At 38.4% G+C, this 26,604-nt stretch overlaps 1 protein-coding gene across 1 annotated transcript in view; it reads left to right on the top strand.

Moving 5' to 3' along the window:
- Mpdz (multiple PDZ domain crumbs cell polarity complex component) overlaps positions 1-26,604 on the top strand; it is a 162,149-nt gene that overhangs the window by 103,920 nt on the left and 31,625 nt on the right. Inside the window, exons 23-29 of the mRNA XM_059254482.1 lie at positions 3,393-3,497; positions 5,899-5,991; positions 15,051-15,228; positions 17,127-17,237; positions 21,070-21,168; positions 24,223-24,385; positions 26,185-26,381. Of these exons, the coding sequence (XP_059110465.1) occupies positions 3,393-3,497; positions 5,899-5,991; positions 15,051-15,228; positions 17,127-17,237; positions 21,070-21,168; positions 24,223-24,385; positions 26,185-26,381 (946 nt within the window). The remainder of the gene's footprint in view (positions 1-3,392; positions 3,498-5,898; positions 5,992-15,050; positions 15,229-17,126; positions 17,238-21,069; positions 21,169-24,222; positions 24,386-26,184; positions 26,382-26,604) is intronic.

The raw sequence follows: 26,604 nt of genomic DNA, 5'->3' as shown, positions 1-26,604 counted from the left end.
CTGGCTCTAAGCTCTGTCCAATCAATTTCTCTGTGTTGCTTATTAATGAGGAGTGGTGGAAACTCTAAAAATAAAAAAAATCAAAAATTCTGGCTCAGCTACACAACTGATTAGCCTTAGGAAAAGGATTGCTTGTTGAGACAATGCATGCCCTCCCTTCTCTCTCCTTCAGGATAGATAATTATGAAGTTTGTGTGCATTCAGACATGCCTAAGAGATAATTCAAGTTACTGGAGTTCAAGAACAGCCAGTTAAGTTCCAGGCCTCCTTGTTTCCCATGGAAAGCCAGATGTGAAGCCTCACCAGAATGCATTCTGTTTCTTTTCACTCTACCTTGCCAGGAGCTCTTACACATTTCTGTAATAATAGCCAGGGTTTTGTGCTTAGCAGCAGCTGTTTATAACATCTGCCAGATAATTACTGAGCTGAATCAGAATTCACCTGCCTTAACCCAATGTGTGGGATGAATTCCTGATCAAGGAATAAAAGATTGATTGCAGTTACATTTTTCCATGCTTGTTAATAATCACTGCTATAGACACCAGGAAAGAGCAGATGCTTTTCTGGGGGAGGTGTAGATGAGAGGGAGGTGGAAAGGGGGAAAATATCCAGGAGCACCCACTTTTAACTACATATGTATGCGTCTCACATTCAGCACAAGACATTGACATTTGTTAACACCATTGTAAAAAGATGCCGCGGCGTATGCTTCACATTCTAGATTCTCTGCAGCACCTGCTGACGATCGAGCCCCCTTTTATGTGTGAGTATCGGTGACTCAAAAGCTCATTATGGCTGTGTGTTACAACTTGTCTGTGAAAACCATTTCATGCTTTTGTAACATCCCAGTGCAGGAATAGATCCAGATTAGATTCAGTGTGTGCAGTTTGGCTTTTTCTTCATTTATAAGAACATAAATTCCAGCAGAGCTGTGCAGTTGCTACATTTCCTCATTGCAGTGATGGTTGTGAACTCATTCGGAAATCCGTGTTGCCAGCCACTAAGCTTTCAGACTCCTTTGTGAGGCTGATCCTGTCTGCATGTGCAGGCACAGCCCCCAGATTAGTAGTTGTTATTGCATGTCAGCATCACTAAAATCAAGCCCTTTTTCTTCCACTCCATGTGTAACCAGAGGTTAGGTTACAATGAAGCTCTTAACGCAGCTCCCAAATAATCTGCTTCCATGTCTTTCTGCAGCTTGTCATTCGGCTTTGCTGTCTTCGGCTCGTACGGAGGTTTTATGGCTTCTGTGATTGGTCATGTGCTGGAACTGCTATGAGTGTGTGCTGTTGCATTGTGGGAAAGCCTGTTCTGGTGGCCTCTGTCAGTGGTGGGCTGAATGACCATGGCAGTGGCTTTCTTTGTTCTTTCTCCTTGCTAACAAAATATCAAACAGATATTTATAAAGCCTGCATTTAGTACCCTCTGATAGAAATAATTAGCAAACACAGAAGACACCTCGTGAGTGTTGCTTGGGGTTTCAGGCTGGCTAATAAAGAAACCAGGCAGTGCTTGTTATTAGTATTATTGCTTTCATGCCCTACTTTGCCAACATATTTTCTCTTGGTTTTAAGAGTTTACTTATATGAGTTCTCCCAAATTTTAGAATTAATATGTTCTCTAAAATCCTGTTGCCTTTTAGATTTTACATTAATTTTTATATATCAAATACAATAGGGTTTTCCTGATATAAAATATATTGCATGTTTTTGACTCATGAAATTTGAAGAGAAAACAGCAAATCTATTCAGTATTTTGTAACAACTCAAAGTATTTTATTGTTGTTATTTTTTAAATAGATGAATAAATTAAGCTGGGCTACTGAAAGGCAGTGTTTTCGCCCTGCCTAAGGAAATTTTCCCAACTGGTGTTTTCTGCTCATAGTTTAGTTCTTGGGGTAGAAATGTCACAAGGAGATTCCCAGGGGCGTTAAGTGTTCTTTTGGTGGGCTGACGGTGGTGTAGCAAGCTGTGTTCTGAGAGGATCCTGCCTCACTGTCAGTGGTGGCGTTTAGCTTATTTCTACAGCATAAAAGATGACATGCTTGTGGTTAAGGGTTTGGAGGTTCAGCCGTGTTGTCTCACCTCAGAGCACCTCAAACCCACGAGACTGAACTTCGGCAACATGAAAGAGGGCATGTCTTTATGGTATCATCAATGTGCTTGAAATATATCCTCCTAACTCCAAAGTAGTGAACCAGTGCGATTTTTATTTTCTTACAGTATAAAAAATAGTCCTTATATCTTTACCTTCCAGGGCCAGGATCTTTTGGACTCCTCATGATGGATATATTAATTGGTTCAAGAGTTTTTGTTATTTCTATATTGAGCATGTTTAATACATACTCTTTTTTCTTAGTTGCATAAGCATGTCTGCCCTACTGATATCAGGTACAGTATTTCTCTAAGTAGGCATTAATTGAAGGCTCTTGACCAGCTTACACATTTTGTCAGTGTTGTAATTAGCAGCACAGAATAGCATGTATTCGAACCTTGCAGTGTTGGTTGCTAAGGCCATTGCTGTATTCTGATTCTGAATCCAGTGCAACATTGTCCACATGATGAGTACTCAGTTGCTACTTGTTGGATTTCCTAGTTTACTTTCAAGTGTAAACAGTTAAATTTCTTCGAGGAAAAAAGATAAAAAAGAAGTTTCTACACATTAATGAATCCTTCTTTAACTTAAGTATGTTAGCGTCAGGCTTCAGGTTTTCAAGGTCATAAATTAATAGAGCTCACTCAATCACTGATTATGCCAATTAATGTCCATAATTAACTTATTATAAACAACAATAAATTCTAGATATTTAGTGCTTAATAAAGTAAACCTAATTTATTTCTGCTAGGGAATCTATCTTATGACAAAGTAATATTAATATGGATATTTATTTACATACTTATTTATTTTGCGGTACTACTGGTGAACCTAGGCCCTGGGCATGGTAAGCAAACAGTCTACAATTGAGCTATACTATAGTCCTATTCATTCATTTATCATTGTAGTAAAGGGAGCAAACCCAGGACTTTTCACTATAAATGTTCTGCTGTTGAACTGCCTCTCTTGCTCTCTTATCAAATTTTTAGCTTCCTAATCTCAAAAAAAAATTACATTGGCTTTCTCATTTAGAGAAATATATAATCCTATTTTCTTCCCTGTGTGGTTGTTAATAAATTAGCAGTTTATTAGTAGCATTTGCAATTTTTATTTCACTTGTTGTGTTTGCCTGTCGAGTATTTTGCCTTTTGAATTTTGGATCACCTATTGAGCATGCTCATTCCACACTTCATATGTAGTGTAGATGTGAATGGGCAATATGATTGTTTTCTGTGTTTGGAAGGCTTTCATAACAGAACTCTGTTCCCTTTGCTTTCACGGATTATGTTTATTTCCAGAATTACTTACGTGCCTGCAGAACATTTGGAAGAGTTCAGACTAAGTTTTGGTCAACAATCTGGAGGAATAATGGCACTGGATATTTTTTCTTCATATACTGGCAGGTGAGTAAATAAGTCTACAACAAAACAAGCAACGATGCAGAAGATTTAAAAAAATAATAAGTCTCCTTTTGTGTCAGTTACTCAAGTAATTATCATTTGGAATTGCAAATTTGGGAAATATATGAAGATTTAAATCAATAAATTAAAACAATCTTTTATTTGCCCATCTAGCAGAGCACTTTTAGCATTAAGTTTTAGTGATTCTCCCCACATTATTATTTCATTAATTCTCTGGACAGCACATTTTCTGTGGTTTTTTATAATGCTTTCACTTGTCCTAGACATATCAAACAACTCAATCAGAAACACTTTTTAGCAAACATATTTATTCTCTTTGAAGACTCTTAGGCTCGGAATGTTGGTATAAAGGGATATTAGGAAACCATGTTTAGCTTTTTAAAGAGCTTGGTATACAGTATGTTAAGAACCTTTAAATAATAGAGTGTTCTTCACTCTTACAAAAAGACAGAATTGGGGCTTGTTGGTACTGCTGATTGAGTTCACAGCAGGAGAGAAATGTCAGAGTGCTTTCTCTGGAAGGATGTTCTGTGGGTTGCTTTTTGCAGTTACACTGACAGTTGGATACCAGATTTCTCGTAAGCATACTGTAGAGCATAGAGCTTCACAAACATTTGGAGGCCTTCTCCGAAGAATCCTGCATCCACAGAGGGTGTCAGAACACCCTGGTTCTCAGTGGCCCTGAAGGAATTATGATATAGTACCATTGCTTCATCTACAAATTATACAAGGCCACAGTGTGCAGAGAGTAGTGGAGAATGGAAAGACATGGTCTGCGCTTAATAAAGAAAAAGAAAATTACGGTCTTTTGGGCCTCATGACATTTATGTCAGGAGAACCCCACCTTGTACAAAAGTTGGCCTAAGTACACTCCAGAATTCCTATCTCAGGCTTAATAGCATGGGTTGATTGTAGTTTGCCAGTGTTCCCTATCAAAATGGAAAAAGTAATCTTTCTTCTGTCCAAATAGAGAACCAGTTAAGATCTCAGTAAGTTCATGGGCCTTAAAACATTCAAAAATTTTAGAAAGAAGGAGCTTCTTTCACTACTGTTCCTCTCAGCATAGAGAGAAAAATGGCCTTGGTCGCCTGTCCAGTGATTAGCTGCTTCATTGCGAGGAAAACATATTTGTTATTAACAGCAGGATGCTTACAAAAGGCAGTCTGCATCTTACAGAGGAGGAATCTACAGCAGAAAGTGCTTAACTTCTGGAGTCCCACAGCTAGTTTCAAAGCCAAACTCGGGATGTAATGAGTCAGACTCTAAGATCTTGACCACTGAATCCAAAGGAAGAATTGAACAAGCCCTTAAAACAAAGAGGCAGTGTAGCACAGTACAATGTGGCCAAGATCGCTTATGCATAGTTTATGCATAGCTTATGCATAGATCTCCCAGCTCAGGCTTTAGGGCAGATAACCCCTCCCCCTAGCCTATAGCTGGCTGTCAGTAGCTGTTACAGCAGCTGCTCACATTCTCACTCTGTCTCCTAAACCACTTTTTCTTCATCTCCTTTTCATCTCTTTGGCTTACATTCTCTGATTCCTTACCAGAGAGGACTTGGACTGTTTCTCATTCAGCTCCTTGACATCTTTTTTAGAATACACCTCTTGAACTGTTGCTAACCATCCTGACTCATTGTCAGGTTTAGACTCCAGAAAGCACAGCTTTTCCAGATCTACCCTCTTTAGTTACATGAAGGGGACTTCAAGCGCAGAGCCGCAGGTAGGGCCTGTGGCAGGTAAATTTCATTTAACAATGTTTAAACAGTATTTGACCATTCAGGTCAAAGAAAAGGATGTTTGTGGAGAGCCTGGACATTCGTTTTTCAACACTGTGAATCATGTTCAAGTGCAGATCCACGGATCTCCTAACTTCTGGTTGCAAATCTGAAGATCATGTAGTTTGAATGAGTTCAGCATTCCTATCAGTGAAGAATGCTATAATTTGACACGTTTTCTTTAGATTTTTCAGTTCTATAAAATCAACTGATGATGAATTCTCTAGGGCAGAGAAAATATTTGCTGAATAATTTTCCTATAGAATCTCAGGGTTGATGCAATTTCCCCATTCCTTTCCTTCACCCTCCTTTATTCTGCCCACATTTCATTAGCAAATGACGAGGCAAGACTTTGTGTGCAGCAGCTAACTCTAGTGTAAAGTTATTATTTGTTTGGTTAGGTTTGTTTGTTTGTTTTGTTTTGTTTTCTATGCTAGGAAGTGTAGGAAGTGTTACAAATTTGTAGGTCAGATACAGTGAAACTTCAGACAGCTCTGGGTTTTTGTTTGTTTGTTTGTTTGTTTTTGTTTTGTTTTGTTTAACCAACAGTTAAGTCCATTCAAGGCAGTGCTGCTCGGAATTCTCACTGTATATTTCCTTAACCAGAGACATTCCAGACCTGCCGGAGCGAGAAGAAGGAGAAGGGGAAGAAAGTGAACTGCAGAATGCAGCCTACAGCAGCTGGAGTCAACCCCGGAGGTAAGGACTGCTTCTGCTGTGAGTTTACACGTTTGAAGAGAGAGAGAGAGAGAGAGAGTGAGAGAGAGAGAGAGAGAGAGAGAGAGAGAGAGAGAGAGAGAGAGAGAGAGAGAGAGAGAGAAGGACATGTGGTCTGGAGGAATGGCCCATAGCTTGCTACTTATGGCATCAGACACTCTTTTTAAGTACTGTTAATTCTTTATTTCTTCGTATGTACATCAGAGAAAATCAGTTTCACACAGTGTTAAAACTAACTTACACACAAGGATCTATAGTAAACATTAAAGACAATTGACTAGAGAAAAGTATGCACAGGTAGTTGGAATGAATAATTTCTGAATAGTTTTAGATATAGTGCCAAATGTTTGTTTACATATTAGCATTGTTTGTTTACTTTTAACATGTTTACATTTAAAATTAGATATATTTAACCATAATATACATAAAAAACATATATATGTATTACTTTATGTTTTATATACATATATAAATGTGTGTGTGTTAGAGAGAGAGAGAGAGAGAGAGAGAGAGAGAGAGAGAGAGAGAGAGAGAGAGAGAGACAACTATAAGTATGAAAGAGAGATAGACATATGAGCAAGAAACTTTGCTGTAACAGCTGAGTTTGTCCAAGGCCTTACACTTGCTGGCATGGATCCTATGCAGCAAAGAAGACTGAGCTTGAATATGCTCAGACAAATCACTGTATCCTGAGGGACACACTATCATGCCCATGCAGAGTCAAGTCAGCTTCTGAGTCTTCAGTAGGTCTAAGACTAAGACATATACCCTGCCTCTGAGAAAGATAAGATGTCCTTGAACAGGCATGATCTAGAGATATATGAAGCATAGAACAATGTAGCATATTAAATATGCCCCTTCAAACAGCCCTGAAGTTAACCATTACCATGAAGCCTTGCATTGTGATGTTGCCTGTTTAAAAATGACCCTTAACCTGCAGCCATACATTTCAAAATACAGAAAATACTATTTTATGTCATTTTCAGAGAAACTAAGTATCTCCAGCCATTTAAAAGAAATTTTCAGTTTGAATTTCTTCAATAGCCAATTTGCTTGCTGTCTCTCTACAGCATTATCCATGTTGAGGAAAGGATATATGTGAAAGATCTTTGACAGATAATCCATTATAAGGTGTTACATGTTTTATTTATTTGTATTAATAGATGCAGAAAGAAATTAAAGTTATTTCAGGGCAGGGTGTTACAGATCAACTTAAATTTTGTTGGAAAAAGTAGTAACAGTAGGGAAGGTAAGTGGGCTTAGTTTTAATCATACACTGATACGAAAAGTAGTTTAGGCAGTGTGGGAATGGTTGGAGGCAATATGAACTGTACTTGAGTCCCTTTACTTCTGCACAAGTGTCTTAATTTCTAAAGCTCTTCATTTGTATAATTGGCTTAGTTATGGAGTCTTTTAAATTTGGAGGAAGAACCATTAAGTTCTGCATCTTAACTGCCCCAGCATGGCAGTGGGCAGTCCTCAGTAGTGCTGGATCCAGTCTGTGTGCCTTCGGGAGTTGCTAAAGAAAAGGAAGTTGTTACAGAAAAAGAAGCACACATCCTTGGGACTGGAAAGTTTGTATGCTTTGCTCCTCAGTTTTGTCTTCACATCAACCTGAGAATTCCCTCTGTGATTTACACGAAGAAAAGGCCTAAGGCTTCCACAGAGGCTTTTTTAACAAGACATTTAACAAGTTACTCCAGGGGAATGTTTGTAGATGATGAATGGTTAAGAAGCAGACCAGCACAGCCAGAGCTTTCTGGAAATGAGGGCCTACTTCTCAGTGTTGGAAATACAAAATCATCAGAGATTTGTTTAGAAATAGAGGGTATTTGTTAGTTAAGTGTTAAGGATTATAAAATGTAAGATCTATGTTATATTCATTACTTTAAAATCTGATTGAGGCCACAGCTGATACTTGAGTGGCTTACAATATGTTGTTACACCAAATTATTCTGTTCAGCAAATGTATATTTGTATGTATAAAATCTTATTCAGGGTATGTATGTATCCAGAAGTATAATTACTGGCTAAAAATTTATATGCATTTTTAAGGACCACAAAATAAACTTTAGTAATTGAATTTGCCACACATATCCCACACTTCAATATCTTTCTCAAATGTTGCAAAATAGAAGCCACAATGGGATCTTCACATCAGTCTTTAGTGAACCTGGTTAATAATTTACTTACTTCAAATCTACAATGAAAAAGACTTAAAACAAGTTTTTTTTCCTTGAAACTGAAAACAACTGTGATGTCTAAAGTCTTAACCAAATTGTTTACATAAATAGGGTTTTCTTTTGTATGAATACCTATCTATTTCCTGATATCAAGATGATATAAAAATCTTTAAAATATTGACAGGGATAGAGACATGGCCAAGCCTTTAACACAAGTTCATTCCCTAGACCAAGATCTGGTTTTGGATGACTTCCAGTAATTCTTGCAACAAGAAGCTCCAAGGGTCTAACTTTCTTGGGAACCAGAATGCACATACATATACCCAGAGGAAGACACACACACATAGCATAATTAAAATAAAAACAAATCTTTAAACTAATTTTCAATCATGAATGTTTTTCTATAATAATTCTGGTAACATGGGTTTTGAGGCATCTAAATGATTACAGAGATTTTCTCCATCGTGAATTGGTCTTTGTAACAAAAAGCAAGCATGTAGTCTTGAAGTCGGAGTAATCTATCATTTTCAGTCTGTGATATCATTTGATAAGATATAGAAAATGGAAGAAATCAGTCATGACGGTTGACCTGAGTGTTTACATCTGCACACCAATTCCAATTTACATTTTCTGCTTTATGCTGCAGGACAAGATTGTGAATTTTTAGCTGCCTGCTTTAGCTGCCATGTCTGACTCTTGTTTTCATGCCACTTTTACAGGGTTCATGTATTGCTCTGGAACCAAGGGCCAAATTAAACCCTTTTCTAAGTTCACTTAGATATGATCTGTTATCAAAGCAACAAAAAAGGCAATGATAACACATCTATGAAATTTCACACCAGAATTCATTATTTCATGTATTTGAAGAGAAGTATGAAACCTAAAAGGATGATCTTATTTAAATTTATAGGCCTTTTGTCCATATTAGTTGACAGGTGTAAACAAAATAAAAAGAGATATTATAATGCTTGAACAGATTATTGACACATTTTAGATTTTTTTCCAAAATAATTAATCTTGTGTAATTGAATATAAGTATGTTGGCTGAAGATCATACCAATTCATATATATTCAGATTTACTTTGGTATGAGTTTTTTTCAGATCCTCAAAGTCTAATGTTATATTCAAAGGCTTTAAGAGACCAATTACACACTAAAAGTTTTACAGTCTTACAGGGTTGCTCTGTGTTGTGACTAGGCATTACCACATTGATTATATTCATAGGGTTTCTCTCCAGTATGTGTTTTTTTATATACTTGAAGATGACTGGGCTGTGCAAAGGCTTTACCATACTGTTTGCATTCATAGGGTTTCTCTCAATTATGTGTTCTATATGCATTTTAAAAGGTTTTTTTTGAAGCTACCTTCTTTCTTTTTATGGTGATCATAGCAGCTTCCACTTCTTTTTCAATACATGAGTGTTCACCAAATGACATGTGTGATATTTTTCAAAGTGTTCTGACAATGGATAGAAATTGACACTTTGTCTTTACACACTTTAGGTTTGAGGAGGTGGGTACTTACCTGCTTAATTGTCATACAGATAAAGTAGTATACTTCCTGCCATTCCTGTGGAAATCACCACCGCCATCATTAGTTACCATCATCATCATCATCGATTTATCTGGTGCTTACACTGTGCTCTATGCCAATGTTTTTGTTTTACAATTATATATTAAGTAATTAATTCTGCAGAAGACTGTCTTATTGGAGGTTTTTATTGACTGCATTTCACAGCAGAGATAAATAAGACAAAGAGACTAAGTAGGTTGCCTCATGTCATGTGATTAAGTAGCACAAGAGCAGGGCTGGAGTCCAGGGACTCTGCTCACATAGCCCAGCTGTCTGGTCCCAGAGCCAGAACGTGCTCTGCAAAGTGTTTCTTGACAGGTGTCTTTCTTCCCCAGGGATATCCACCGTGCTGTGTCTAGTGACTGGTCAGCCTAGCTTCCTGCCTGTGTGATCATTTGACTCTTGTCTGCCTTGTTTAAGGATTCACAGAGTGTATATCACAATAGTCTGTTTAAACTGTAGATCCACTAGAGAACTCCATACTGTTTGCCACAGATCCTGAATCTGTGATGCTTCCTTTAGAGGTCTAAATGGTATGTACCTTCTAGGCTTGCTATGAGGATTAAGTGGAAGCAAATTTATTTCCCTTGAAGAGTGGGTTATAGCCTTACTATAATTTGCTGCTTATATCACTTCAGAAATAATTTCAACACTTATTTTTCAATGAACAGCCTTAGAAGACATTTCCTGTCATTCCTTTTTAAACTTTTTCTTTTTCTTTCTTTTTTTTTTTTTTTTTTTTTTTTTTTTTAGTTTTTCAAGAGAGGGTTTCTCTGTGTAGCTTTGCACCTCTCCTGGAACTCGCTTGGTAGCCCAGGCTGGCCTTGTACTCACAAAGATCGCCTGGCTCTGCCCCCTGAATGCTGGGATTAAGGGCATGCACCACCACCGCCCAGCTAAAGTTTTCTTAAGAGCTCAAGAGTCCTCCCTGGCTTCTAATGTGTATACATACATTGGCTAAATTTCTTTGACCAAATTACTGTTAAAACTAATTCAAGAAATATTGAAGTGGGGCTGAAGACCCTTTTCTTCCCTCTTCATGGGCACAGGCATGCACATCTGCACATATATGTGTGTATACTTCACACTGACACATTTGCAAATACAGGTACACACATCTGCATAGACATGTGTGTATACCTCATACTGACACATGTGCATTTGTGCATATACATGCACAGACATAGAAACAGCTACAATAATATATGTTATTATTATAAAAATAAAATATGAAATAAATAAATATAATAAAAATAAATATTAAACAGCCGACTCATGCAGTGAGCACAGGACCCGGTGCCACTGCCTGGATGCCTCCCAAACAGATCAGGCCAATCAGCTGTCTCACCCACTCAGAGGGCCTGATCCAGTTGGTGACCCCTCAGCCATTGGTTCATATTTCATGTGTTTCCGTTTGTTTGGCTATTTGTCTCTGTGCTTTATCCGACCTTGGTCTCAACAATTCTCGCTCATATAAACCCTCCTCATTCTCGCTAATTGGACTCCCAGAGATCCACCCGGGGCCTAGTCATGGATCTCTGCATCCAGATCCCTCAGTAGTTGGATGAGGTTTCTAGCACGACAATTAGGGTGTTTGGCCATCCCATCACCAGAGTAGGTCAGTTCAGACTGTCTCTCGACCATTGCCAGCAGTCTGTTGTGGGGGTATCTTTGTGGATTTCTGTGGGCCTCTCTAGCACTTTGTTTCTTCCTATTCTCATGTGGTCTTCATTTACCATGGTCTCCTATTCCTTGTTTGAGTCGGCTGTTTGAAACCTGGGGCCTATGCAGGGTCCCTTGGCTCGGCCTGGGAGGAGGGGACTGGACCTACCTGGACTGAGTCCACCAGGTTGATCTCAGTCTGTGGGGAAGGCTTTGCCCTGGAGGAGATTGGAATGGGGGGCGGGCTGGGGGGAAGGTGGGGGGGGAGGGGGAGAACAAGGGAATCTGTGGCTGATATGTAGAACTGAATTTTATTGCAAAATAAAAATTAAAAAAAAAAAGAAAAAGAACTAGAAGTAGCTGGTTGATGGAATTATATCAGGAGTCAGAAAGAAAGAAGTGATAATGACTGAACTCATCTAGCTTTTTTACTTTTATGCAATCTAGAACCCAAGGCCACAGAATAGTGCTGCTCACTGTTAGTGTAGGTTTTATCAGCTCAATTAATTTAAACAAGATAATCTGTCATAAGCATGGCCAGGGACTACCCTAACCTAAATAATCCCTTACTAATGGCGTGCAAACTGTCTCCTCAGTAATTACAGATCAAATCAATATGATAATAAATGTTACCTATTATATAAGTCATGAGCAAGAGAATACATATCACATCATCTCCACAATATATGGAATGTAAAAATTTTGATCTAATAAAGAACCATGTATTGTATAATTAAAGATGGTTAGGAAAATAAAAGTTTGCTTGTATTCTCACCAGAAAAAAATAAATAAATAAATATTAAAATAGAAAGGGATGTTGGTTTTTTTATTTTTATAATCTAGAGAGAAAATGTTGAATGAAATTTTAGCTTGTTTATTCACAAAGATTATGGTCCAATTTCTTCCAACTATACAGATCAACTTTCTAAGACTATATATATTCAGTTAAGGAAAAAAATTGCCTGACCAAAGAAGAAATATTTCTGTTGTGCATCTCATCTGACACACCCGCTGCCCTACACTAGCCCTTTTTTTCTGCCAATTCGTTCACTTTGCAGCAGGCCTATTTTCCTCTCATTGAAACACCCCAAATGCCAGCATTGAGGACACACTGAGCCATGCTGTCTTCTTGTCCTCAATGTCCAACATCATTGTCTTCCATGAAGTCTGGAATAGATGCAGGGTCTTATCAACACCCTAACCTCTTCCTCATTGAAAATCACCTCATGCTTGCATTCCTCCTTTTTCACCGGATAGTCCTGTAAGTCCATCCTTACCTCTTTTTCCTTTTGTAGTGCTTGCTAGCAAACACCAATCACTTTACCAACTAAGTCCTCAGCCTCCATCCTTAACTTTAGCTGTTGACAGTTATTCTGTGTGAGTTCTGTGTTCATTGTGTGGATGGGGATGGACAATAGCTAGGGCTGCAAGGTAATAGCATATGAAATTAACTTACAGAACAGCGAGGAACCGCTGTGCCTCCTGGAGTGGAAGGTACAAAGCAGTTCAGGGTATTTCGGGAGGTGCTGGAAAGATCATTTCATGTAGAATATTTACAGCGACTGCCCTTCATGCCCTGACTGTTAATGACCAGGTCTGCTCTGGCAAGAAAGACTCCCACAGAGGCAAGCTTCTGATTAGTGTGTGCAAAAGTGTTCTTTCCCTGGATTTGGCTGCTAAACCTAGAAACTGCCATCTGTTCAGTGGTAGCTGAGTCTCCTGATCATGTAATGTCTGTATTATTAACACTCCTGTAAAATGGCACTTCTTTGCTGGCCTGCACTTTAGCCTAGAATGTGAGTCCAATATCAATACCAACAAAACATGTAATTTTGGAAGTATTTAATTTAATCTTTTATGAGTCGGGTGCCATTGTGATTAGACATATTTATTATTCTGTTTCTAAGTGTGTGATTCAAAGGCTTTAAGAACCTTCACTATATAAACATAGTGCCATCATCTACAGAAGACTTTTCATCTTATAAAACTAAGACTGTGTTCATTGAACAATACCTCCCTATCCACTTCCCAGCTGAGCAAACCCCATTCTATGTCCTGTCCCTGAATACATCTCCTCTGGACTTCTGTGAGTGCAACCATAGGCATTTGTCCTTACTTCATTTAGCTGGCCAATTTTATATAGCATAGTATACTGTTTGTGTATGTTAAAACATATAGCATTTTCTTCCTTTTTAAGACAGAATAAAATTCCATAATAAGCTATGTATCATTTTGTTTGTTCATTTTTAAATTTTAAAATGCTCTACTATTGTATGTGTGGCATGTGTGCATGAGTATGGGTGCATGGGCAGGTTGGAGAACAATTTCTGGAAGTTGGTTTATCTCCTACCAATAATTTGAGGCAAGCTCACTCCAGTTTCTGCTGCTCAGTGTAAGCCAGGCTAGCTGTCTATGCGCTTCTGGGTAGTTCTTCTATGCCTCTCATCTGTTTACAGGAGTACTTGGATTACAGATGTGAGCCAACACGTTTGGCTTTTATGGACTCCAGGGAACAAAGTTAGGTGTGTCAGGATTGTGCAGACAGCATTTTGATGCACCAAGCCCCCGCACCAGCCCGTATTTTTCATTTCTAGTAGACCTCTTAACTGTTGTGGATGGTGCTTTTCTGATGTAGGTATTTAAAATATCTCTTCACAACCCTGATTTGTATTCTTTTGGTTATGTTCCCATATGGTAGCTGTGTCTTTAATTTGTTGTTATGGCTGTACCTGTCACATTCACACCAGCAATGCATAGAGCTCCAGTTTCTCTTCATTCTCATAGACACTAGTTATTTTCTGTTTTGTTAATAATTTTCATCCTAATGGGTATGAGGGAATGTATTCTTGGGTACTGATTGTGTCTCTACAGATGTTAATCATTGTTTCATATGTTTACAAACCATTTATAAGCCTGTAGCTAAATTTTTATTCAAGATCTTACTTAATTTTTGATCTATTTCTTTGTGTTTTTGGTAACTGGATTTTCGAAACTTCATTCATACATTCTGGATATTAATTCCTTATCGGATGTGATTCCCAAATATTGTTTTCTTTGTTTAAGTTACCTCTTTTGCCTCTCATTTTAATGAAGTCCAATTTGTCTGTATCTTTTTATTGCCTGTGTTCTTGGAATCTGTCCTGGCTAGTTTTATGTCAATTTGACACAAGCTAGAATCATGAGAGAGGAGGGAGCCTCAATTGAGAAAATGCCCCCATAAGATCCAGATGAAGGCATTTTCTTAATTAGTGTCCAGTGGGCTGGGCCCAGCACATTTTGGGTAGTGGCGTCCCTGGGCTGATAGTCCTGGTTTCGATAAGAAAGCAGGCTGAGCAAGCCAGAAGAACAAACCAGTAAAAGCACCCCCTCCATGGCCTCTGTACCAGCTTCTGCCTACAGGGTCCTGCCTTGTTTGAGTTCCTGTTTTTAACCTCCCTTGATGATGAACAGTGATATGGAACCATTAGCTGAACTAAACCTTTTTCTCCCCAACTTGCTTTTGGTCAGGTCATGGTGTTTCATCATCAATAACTAAGTCATCTACAGGACATTCTAAAGTTCAGGAAGCTTTTCTTTTGTGTTTTTCTCTGGGAGTTTACGATTTTATTTATTTTTTTTTATAGGGTGGAACTTTGGAGAGAACCAAGCAAGTCCTTGGGCATCAGCATCGTTGGTGGCCGAGGGATGGGGAGCCGCCTGAGCAATGGTGAAGTGATGAGGGGCATTTTCATCAAACATGTCCTTGAAGATAGTCCAGCTGGCAAAAACGGAACCTTGAAGCCTGGAGACAGAATAGTTGAGGTAACTTCCAGTGAGCTTTCTATTCAAAATCTTTTTCCTCTTTTGCTTTCTTACCAAAGGAGTTGCTGTCCTAGCCCCTGTGTTAGTTAGACCTTTGTAATGGCAAGGATTTTCTTCTTTTTATCCAGTTTTTTTCTTTTGTATGTGATGACAAATTATGTGTGTCATGTAAAAATGAGTGTTTAGAAATACAGACAATGAATTTTAAAAGCATTCGTCCTAAGGAATATAAATTTAAATAAAAAATCTTAGGGGAAAAATTAAAATATTTAATATTGTGTATGTACAGGGAAAATATGCATCTTGTCGTTAAGTTTTCCAGGAAGATATTATTTCAAGGAATACTGTATTATAGTCATTTCTATGTAAACTTTGTTGAGTGAGGTTTTGTTCCAAGTGAGTCTTTTCTTCTAAAATTTTCAATGCTGTGAGCTTGATGACTTTTTAAATGAATGTTTCAACAAAGCTAGGAGCCTCCTCCTCAGTACTGTGCCCCTTCTCAAGACGGCCCTGTGTATGCACGTGCATGGCAAACACTTTGCTCTTTGTAAGAGAGAAACATATAGTCAAATCATATGCCAGCCGTAATTAAACGCTAATATCTTACACAGGGTTCTTATGTGCAGTAGAGCCATACAGGCATCTACTGATGTGTATGTATTACAAGAGCAGCTACGATGTTCCCAGTGCTGGGCTAGGAGCTAGTATCCACAGTAGACAGGCAATGGACCTGCCTGGCCAGAAGGAAGCAGAGAAGTAACCAGAATACCTCAGAGCAGTACAATAAGTTATCTAATCAGATTAGGCACTGTTAGATTTAAAATGTTGAGAAGTGGCCGCGTGATCCAGTTTTGCTAACCTACAGAGTGAAAGGACAGGAGTAACTGATAAGTGAAGATGTTTGTGACTGTCACAGACATTGTGTTTCCTTATACTGAACTAATGTGCTTGCTTTGGGACTTGAGTAACAATGTTTAGTTGACATACAGTAGGCATGAATATTGACTTGTTAGAAACATTAAAGGCCATTTTATTATGAGTTAAAAATTATTGTCATATCACCGAAGTGTCAACCTGAAAGGGGCTTGTAACTAAATGTATATAATTCTGTGTCAGGACGTAATGACTGGTTTTCTTCTACAGGATTGTGTCTGCTCTGAGCTTTACTTGGTAACTGGAAATGACAGCATTTACAGTTATCTGGCAGGATTAACATTTCGCCCTTTTTCTTTCTTTCTTTCCTCCTTCCTGACCATCTAGTGCATAAGCTGAGCTGATCATTACCCACAAAGCATTACAAAATGACTTTTATTTTTCAAATTATTTATATAAGAAATTTACAAACAAGCACAATTTCTTGGCTTCCAAATTCTGTTTCATCTACTGCAGATTCTTTTGCAAAACTAACCTAACAGTAGTCTCACGTTTCTGAATATTACAATTTTGTTTATTCTTTAAATTTTTTGAAGAGAAACCCATGAATAATCACTCTCCCCCCACCTGTCATGTCCTAAGTAAATCACTTTATGAAGAATTAGAAGTACCACATAGGCTTCGATGAAAGGGACCCTGAATGCATCTCCCCAGACTGTTTCTTTAATGATGCTTATCTATAAACTGATTCATAAACATAAAAGAGCAGCTTATGCTATGAAGAATACAGACACAGAGCCCTCAGTCCAACTGATTATGACTCCAGTTGACTTTGGTAGACCTGTATCCACACAAGGTGCCACAAATCCATGGAGGGATGAGAAATATGCAGCCTAAACATTCCTTTTGTTTTGGATACCAAAACAAATCTCCCAGGATCAAAAGGAGCTTCAGAACTCCTGATCCAAATCACTGTTCTGTTCTTCTAGCTTGTTGAAATGTTAAGCTGAGGCCTTCCATTGCAGGTGGATGGAATGGACCTCAGAGATGCAAGCCATGAACAAGCTGTGGAAGCCATTCGGAAAGCAGGCAACCCTGTAGTATTTATGGTACAGAGCATTATAAACAAACCAAGGGTAAGCGAACACAAAGGGCAAGGTAGGCATACTGAAACGGTGCTCAACTTGGAGTCTAATGTAGCAAGCACCAAGTTGTCTGCATGTGCACCTACCAGTTTTTGAAGTCTCAGAAGATGTTTATAAAAGGTTTCCTTTGCTGTATTGAAACAGTGAGCTGCCCTGCAAATCTCTTCTATTGTATATATGAAGTATTCAAAATACGTGAAAGAATTAAGTTATCACCATGTCAAGTTGATATCTTGCTAGTATTCATTCTGATTTCAAAAAAATAAATTACTGAAAGGAATAGAATGTGATATGTAGATTAAACACTAGTCATTTTTAGCTGAGTCTCTTGGAAACTATAAAGACTTCATTTTTTTCCCTCAATTTATTCTTTAGCTAGAATCTCCTACCTATGCAGTCACAACATCAGATGTTTAATGTATTTGTGTATTCTGCTGGATACCAAATTCTCATAGACTACATTCTCCTTATGTCCAAATAATTTCATAGTTCTTTTTCAGATATAATCAGAATGCAGGACATCACAGATCCTTGGAGACATGTAACCCTTCAGCTATCATTGTTAAAGTAGGTTAAACATTTATTTTAGGGACCAATCATGGTGTTATGTTCCTGCAATCCTAGCTGTCCAGAGGCCGAGACAGGAAGATTTCAAATTTGATGCTACTGGTAGTACCTAGCAATGAAATAAAGAATGAAAATAAATTTTAAGAATGTATAAGTGTATCACTGGCTATTATGGCTAGAAAGGATACAAACTGCAACTTAGCATATTTAATATGCCCTAATGATGCTGTAGGTGAACATTTTGCTGATAGTTCAATGTTTTGGATTCCTCCTTTATGCCTCACTGAAAAGTCTTTTCATATGCAGTAGTTATTAAAAACTTTGTTCCACATACACCAAGACCGTTATTCAGAGACATCTATGTGCACTCAGAGTGGAGTTTTCTTAATACTAATTTCCCAAGATTCCTTGAGCTCCTGGAGCTCCATGAGATGCTGCTTTTGGAATATAAAAGCTTGTGCACCTGTTCCCCTGACCTCTGTTTGCTGGCAGGTCTAGGGTTGGTTGGCTTTGAAAGAAAAGTGTTTGTATATGTGAGGGCAGCCAAGCCAGGCATCATGTGAAATGTAAAATATGTGGTGTTATATGCAAAATACATTGAACTTTAACCTGGAAAGTTAAGAATGTATGATATTAATACTGAAATGATGGAAGGAAAGTGGCAGGCACCCTGTGAGATCAGTGAGATGACCGAAATGAGCCTTCTGGACTCCCGATTATAGAGCCCAGGTTCATGTTACTGGTCCATCTCCTTGTTGTCAAGACAGGTGTGGCTCTGGTTTGGGGTTCACAGTGTGAAATGGATGGAGTGGTTCTTAACATAAGCAGTTCTCTTCACATCTGCAGTTCTTAACCATTCAGTTGTTTATTGTTAGGTAATAATTATCCATTCAGATAGAAAATCTGCCAAATGATAGGGCTGCCTCATGCTGCATTCTTTGCAAATGCTATTCAGTTTGTTTAAATAACTACAAATCTTCATACATTTGGTAACATTTGTTGTGTTAAACATAGACACAGCATGGTAATATTGTAAATGGCTGTTTAAGTTGAGTTACAGCCATTTTTTTGTGTGGGAGGGTTTATTCTCTTTTTTTGTTTTATTTTAATTTCTAACTCATATCATTTAGGATAATATTATAAACTGCTGAATAGTGGTTCTTAATATTACTTTGAACACTTAAACTACAAACATTTCTTTCAATGCCAATCACATTTTCTAATGAGCTGGAAAGATATTGTCTCATACACCTGGAAAATATTCCTATTTTTTTTATTTGAGGCATAATGACACCTAATTTTATAGCAATTATTCCAGGATAAATCTCGCTTAGAAATGACATGTTTAGTCAAGTTAGACACATTTTGCTTTGGGAAACTAGAATTAATTTTGCATTTAAAATGAGATATTCTTTGTTAGTGGTGATTTACTTCCAAATGGAAGTAATCAGGCCTCTGGTTAGCTAAAGGAAAAACATCACCAATGCATTTACCGAAGAATCCCCGTGAGACAAAGTTTTCTTTGTGAAAAGAAGATAAAGCTTCTGGAAAGTCTTACACAGTTGAGAAGGCAGTCTGTCTGTCTCTCTGTTCTTTGACTATTCAGGGGTGAGAACTTACAGTTTTATTGTCCTCTCAGTTATTATGTTTCTTCCGTCGATTGTCCTAAGGACTTGATTTTTTTAAAAAACAAACTATCAGTTTCATAACTGTCCCTATTGTAGAAGTGACCTACCATCCCATGTACATTGCCCCTCCTCTGGCCTTGTACTATACAGACAGTGCCAAATTGAAATCGTGTAAAGTCCAAAGAAAAATGAAAACTAGAGTTCTCTCAGAATCTCGTCTCTTGTCATCATGGTTCTGTTTTCGTTGTTTCACGTAGTTACAACGGACACTCAGGCCCTGGATCTGCTGTGCGTGATCACCAGAAATAACCTCTTCCCACATGAGTAGGCCTGCAGTGTTTTCCACTGCCCAGTCATTTCTTCCATCTCACTAAGTGGTCATGTTTCTTGGCACTTGGAATCCCCTCTTGAGTAAAGCAGGAGTTGACATTTTAAACTGAAAAGCAGGGAGGAAGTTGAGAGGCACAGAAATGTCATTGTACCCATATCTTTTCCTGCCTTGCCTCTTGGGAAGAAACATTGCAGGAAGCACAGATTGAAAGGGTGATGTGGCATAAGCGTTGATGCTGGCACCGGAGGACAGTGTCTCCAACGTGCTCTCCCATGCAGGGTAGAGTCACGTGACCAGTCCCTCCACTCCATGCCCGGCAATAGGGCTTTTGCAGAGAGAGTAACACAAACATTTAATTGGAGCCAACATGAATTTTAAATGTCTGCAATTTTCTTTGAAAGATACAGTCAATAGAAGGAAAAGATAGCGAGTGTGAAAGGAAGGATTTATTGTGCTAAGGAAATTACTTTTTTTCTTTTCAAATATGAACGTGCTAAATTCTCTTTGGCTGACTTCCTGTCTTGAATGCGTATATTCAGCTTTAACAGTCCTTACTACAGGGGCTTACTACAGGCAAGTCACAAAAATCTAGGAGAAACACTCTAAACACAGACTTTAATATTATCCAAAGCATAAATTCTTCAGTAATGTGGGAGATGTCAGAGTTTTTCTTTCCTCTTTTTAAAATATGAATCTCTGTCAAATCTCCACAAAAAGTAGAATACACTATATAGTGGTTCATTTTTCGTTTTCATCTTTTAAAGTTTGAAAATGTGATTGTTCTAAATCAGCATCTACTGGCTGGTCAGAGCGCAGTTTCCTTAATGGGGGACAATGTAAAGAAGTAAAGGTTACTGACAGGCTAGCAGGTAAGTGCTCACTGTGCATTCTACACAGACTATTGAGAAGTAATGTCATTCATGGCTAAAAGTAAATGGAAAACATGTTCTGGTTTTCCTTCTGAAACAAGAGTATTGATGCTCAGGAATCAGAAGCTAGTGTGTAACAAGGGAAGAACACATGCATTTCACTCCACAAAAGTAAAACCTTCAGAGAAAATGGAAGAAATTTGAGTCAGCTTGACGGTCCGGTTCTCTTTATGGAGTGATTAGATTGGGCTGTAGGCTTGGGTCGTTAGAAACAAACCATTAGGAGCTGTTTAAGAAGAACATGCTTTGACTACTCAGGCAGACTTTGGTTTCTCATAGGCAGCTCTCTAAGCCAGTAAGTACTTTGGTCCTGAGATTGTTTTAAATCCATTTCTTGTGCCTTCAGCCCATCTTCTGTTTCCTTTTAGAAACCCCCTTTGCCTTCCTTGCCGCACAACCTTTATCCTAAGTACAGCTTCAGCAGCACTAACCCATTCGCTGACTCTCTGCAGCTCACCACTGACAAGGTTGGATAACGTCCATTGTCTTGTCCTTGCCTTTGCAAATGTTTGCTGTTGGTTCTATGCTGTTGTCCCGGTTCACTCTTTATTACCTGTAGTCAGAAGAACAAAGACAAACCACTGTGTATTCTGGGTGGGCATGCAGGTCCTTTCAAAGTACTTTGTCCTGCCAGAGAATATTTTTTTTCACCTGAAATTTAAAAACAGAGTCCAATGTTTTTCTGCATTTTAGTGTGGTTTAATTTTCTAATGTTTAATTTTTTGTTGCAATTTGTATAAACTACTTTTTATATATAATTTCCTTAACATCTTCAGACATGTACAAGATGATCCTAAAAGCTCTGCAAATAATTGTGTGTGTGTGTGTGTGTGTGTGTGTGTACATGACAGAACTCCCTGAATATTCATAAAGTAAGTCTATATGAATGCCAGATCAGGAAATGTAAATGCTTGTCAGTCATACTTGGGTATTCTCATATTCTAATGAAATCATAAAAGCAAATTTGAAACAAAAATTTATATAAAAAATTCTTTTATACCACAATTCAGTAATAGAAAGGGAGAAGCCATCAAAATTTTCTTTTAGAAACCACTTTATGACTATTCATTGGATTTTCATGTTACTGTGTCATGGATAAGAGAAGATGCCGTATCTGAAGGGCTGTGTTTTCTATTGCTGTAGGAGCTACAACATTCAAGTCCTCTCGTCTCCCCTTGTTCCCCAACTGACCCTTTTGCTCCCACACCATTGAAGGTTTGTCTCCATGGGACATTTTTTAAAGTGGGTGTGTTTTTGTGTGACGTGCATGTTCCTTTTCCCTGACCGTGCACACGGGCTGGGGCTGATTGCCACTGCATTTTTGTTTGTTGCCAACAAAGTTAAGTGACCTTTGTAAAATATATATATTTTTTTTGTTAACAAATTTCAAGAAGTGTCAGCAACAAGCCATTATTTTGTCAATAACAAAAATTATTTTGATATAGGCAAATAGAAGACTTAATTGTCCCTCCAGGAAGAAGGCAAATATTAGTTCTATGATTAGTCAGTTAGCTTGGAGTACAATTTTGTTGTGTAGTCACAGTGTGAAAGTATTGTGCCTGTAATCCTGAAGAGGTTTTGAGATTAGCAGAATTTTTTTCTTCATTATTCAGTAAAATAACAAAAAAGGTAGAAAGGACTATAAAATATACATCCATCAATCTGAATTAATTTATGTGAGCCAAATAATACTTTTTGATGATACAGAGAAGTGATTTTCTTTTTAACCAGAAAGCTTCATAAGTGCATATCTTGTCGTCTTTACTGTGATGTCTGAATTTTGGTTGGATCTAGTGAAGTTTCTGGTGTGCTTGTACATTTTTATTTGTACATTATTTGAGAGATTTATAATTCAGCATTCTGGAAGACAGCAGAGATTTCATGGCACTTGTAACTTTTTATTTGTTTGGCCAATGATGTGTAAACGGAACATTGTCAGTACAGCAAATTCTGTGCCTGAAAATCAATTACCCCTGAATCTGTCAGCCAGCCCTGAGCCTTGCTGGTAAACTATGTGCATTTTGAATTAGCAAAAGGATCATATTTAGTGCATGAAGTTCTAGTGTTGATATATTTCATGGCATTCTTAGCACCAGCTAATCATTCCTGATCCCTGATGTCCCTGATCCTGAGACACAGGTACTGTCTTAACTATGGAAACTGGAGAAGACAGCAAGGCTTAATACAAAATGCAGTGTTGTAAGAACTGAACAGAAACATGGCCAGCAAGGTAGCTTAGTGGCTGAAGGTGCCTGCTACCAAGACCAGTGGCCTGATCTCAGTCCCTGGAAATCACCAGGTGGGAGAAACAGCACTGGCAAGCTCTTCTCTGTACTCCACACGCACTCTGCGGCCTGTGCACTCACCCACACTATCACACTAAATAAGTAAAAGTAATAGAAGAGAACTACAGAGAAAGAAGTCTAGCACCTGATTTTAAACAAGATTTTCCCTTCCTTGGCCTTAGTTGTTCATCTGCAAACTTAATGTAACAAACTGGAGAACTTAAGAGTTTATAGTTCTTTCAAATTCTAACCTGCTGCCACATAATAACTCATATAAGAATTTGATTATACCAAATCATGTTTTGAAATAGTACCAGTAGTCCTAAGTGACGGCAGGCATGTCACATATGGCTTTGTATAAAGGATCCATTGTGAACTACTGTGGCAATAAAAGGTTGAAGGTGATCTAAAATCCAAACCCAACAGATCTGAGTCTGGCTCTTTGTTAACAAGCAGGCTGTCCTAAGAAAACAGCCTGTGTGTGTAGTGCTATTTTTTGGATTCAAGTAGCAACGAAGAATGTTCATGTGGGGCTGGGTCCGCAACTCAGTAGAATACTTACCTAGTATATGTAGGATCCTGGGTTCAGTCCCCAGATCCACAAAAAAGAGGAGTCTTCATGTGGAGTCTTACTGACAAGTGTTGATACTGTTATTATTACATTTATTTATTTTGTGGGTATGGATATGTGGGAGTGCACATGTAAGAGCTATGTCATGGATATGGAGGTCATAAGTCAGCTTGTGGCAATCAGTTCTCTCCTTTTACTGTATGAGCGAGGTATTGAACTCAGGCCTTTGGGCTTTTCCCAAGTGCCTTTACCCACTCAACCATCTCAATGGCTCCTACTAATAAGTTTTAAGAGATGCGTTTTTCGTTAATTTGCTTTCTATTGATTTGTTTATTTTTTTTGATAGACTTGAATAACCTATAAAGTCTTACACACATCCTTACTTTTTTTTTTCCCAAACAGGGAAATGTGAACAATTTTTCCTCTTAGGTCATTTAAGCTTTTGAATTGAATTATTTATTGTTTACATTAGCCAATAACAATTTAATGAATTGTGTTCTGATACCTGAATCCTGTCTAACATTTCTTATATGCACAAGTAAGCTTTCTGTTATTTGGAGAACATTTTAGAGCTGGCCTTTGGTTTTGGAATTATATTCTTATTTGTTTTCCTTTAAGTTCTCATGAGGTTGCACATGCCCACTGAATTCTTCTTGTTCCCACAGGCACCCAGCCAGTCAGAATCAGAGTCAGAGAAGGCTCCATTGTGTGATGTTCCTCCCTCCTCCCCTGCAGTGTTCTCAGAATTGGGGAATGATTGTGCAGAACCATCTGCAATCACAGTCTCAGAAGATGTAGACAAAGAGGATGAGTTTGGTTACAGCTGGAGTAAGTTGTCTGTTTGTGATGCTCTTAATTGTAAGAAGTATTAAAATAGCTCTGGGTTTGTTTTGTATGAACAAATATTTCAGCTTTAGTAATGTATACTGCAGTTGTATGTGGGAAAACTACTCTTCATTTTCCTTGAATCTAGGGTGCATTCCTGAGGCATGACATCACATTCTTCCTTTATATTAAATGCACGTTTCTCATAAAGCCCTCTTACTTCTCATATGAGAATTACAGCAGTCAAGAGGACCTCTCAGAATCCAGTACTTAATCAACTCTCTTGAATAACCATTGCCCATTACAGGCCTTAGATTCCTCCTTGTAGCATCTGATGGTCATAGTATTATGCCCTGAGCTTCTGGTGTATGGGGTACTAGAATGGTGACATTATAATTATTAAGATCAACTCTTTGGACACATCAACCACATCTGCGAAGTGGTCTCAAGTTTTGAATGCAGGTCTCTCAGGCTACTAATATTATATTAGGTAGTATGTGTGGAATGCTGATACAGTGCCCCATCTCAGAATTGAGCCAGAAGTCATGAATGTGTCATCAAGTTTAAAAGTTTCATTTAAAAAATTGTTTTAGATTTATTTGTTTGACTGAATGCATGTGTATGCACCACATATGTTGCTGGAGCCCTGGGTGATGGATCCTAAGAGGGCCTCAGATCCTCTGGGGCTGGAGTTAGGGGTAGGTGTGAGGCACTCTGTAGGTGCTGGGAACTGAACATGGGGTCTTTGAAAGAGCAACAAATGCTCTTAGCATGGAGCCATCTCTCCAGCACTCAAAAAGTTTCATTTTAAAAACCCAATTATTTGCTTTAAGAAGTATGCAGTATACATACTTTAGAAAGCATAGAATGTGAAAGTTACCCTGGTTAATTGTGAAAGGTTTGCAGAGATGTTTATTTAACCAATGTAGGAAAGAATCAACGTAAGTGCAGGTCACTAGCCCTGTAGGACTTTTCTAAGAGATGACTTGTCAAATGTGACCACTTAATCAAAATTATCTGATCTTACAGGTAGTTTGTTGTTTCTGAAATCAGGTACCACAAAACATAATGGCCTAAAATCAGAACTTATGACTAATCTTGTGGGATGGTTGACTTGCTCACTGGGGCCGGGCTCCTAAGATGATTCACTGTCATAGGCAACAGGGCTGGGCTTATCGGGTGACATTGGCATGAGCTTTTGCGTTGGGCACCTACATGGAGCCATACACTCTCAGATTGAAGTGGGTAGACAAACTTGAGCAAGAGATCTGGTATCATGTAGTCAGGGCAGATTGCTTCAAGCTGGGATTCACAGGTTGACTTCTCCTGGCCTGATGGCTCTGTACACCAGGGAAGCCCACTGTCTTCCTTCTGAGTAGTTGCCCAGCATGATGTGACAGATAGTACAGGTTTTCTTCTGTTGGAGAAGATTCCACTGACCATAAACAAAAGTATTCTGGGTACTTTAGCTCTGCTCTCCTCTCCAAGTGATCGATTGATTTCTCTGGTTTAATCATAGTCTTCTGAGAGTTTATAAATTAGAATCACTTCTGTTGGACTCAGTGCCACCAAGGTGAACTGGTTAGTCTGACATTATGTTGTGTACACCCTCAATACAACAAAATCTCCCTGAGCTTAGTTATTCTGGGGAAACAAACCCAGGCAGCCAGTCTGTCTAACTTTTAACTGCCAAGAAATCATTTTTAAGCAAATAATATCCCTTAAAGAAAAATCTAAATAAGCTTTTATAGTAAAGCATTTGGCTGTCAGTTAATTATAAATGCATTTGTTGTTGCCTGTAGAAAATATCCAAGAGCGTTATGGAACCCTGACTGGCCAGCTCCACATGATTGAGCTGGAGAAAGGTCATAGCGGTTTGGGTCTAAGTCTTGCCGGAAACAAAGACCGAACCAGAATGAGTGTGTTTATAGTGGGGATTGATCCCACTGGAGCAGCAGGAAGAGATGGACGACTGCAGATTGCTGATGAGCTTCTCGAGGTAGGTGCTGGTAGACAGTTTTGAATTTGCTCTTGGCTTCATCAGTACAGTTTCCAGAAAGTCGCCCAGACACTGTGGAGTGACTAACAAAACCATCCATTGCCTAATAAAATTGATGCAATGCAGCAAGTTTGGCTCTACACCAAATCTCTACAACATAGTTTGTGTCCCAGTAACTCACATTAAAGGTCATGACTCTGCAGCACCAGAAACAGTTTTTGCC

Source organism: Peromyscus eremicus, chromosome 2 (genome assembly GCF_949786415.1).
Source record: "Peromyscus eremicus chromosome 2, PerEre_H2_v1, whole genome shotgun sequence".
In the NCBI taxonomy this organism is placed as follows: domain Eukaryota; kingdom Metazoa; phylum Chordata; class Mammalia; order Rodentia; family Cricetidae; genus Peromyscus; species Peromyscus eremicus.
The sequence above is the reverse complement of the archived record's forward strand: the minus strand, read 5'-3'. Positions and strand labels throughout refer to the sequence as shown.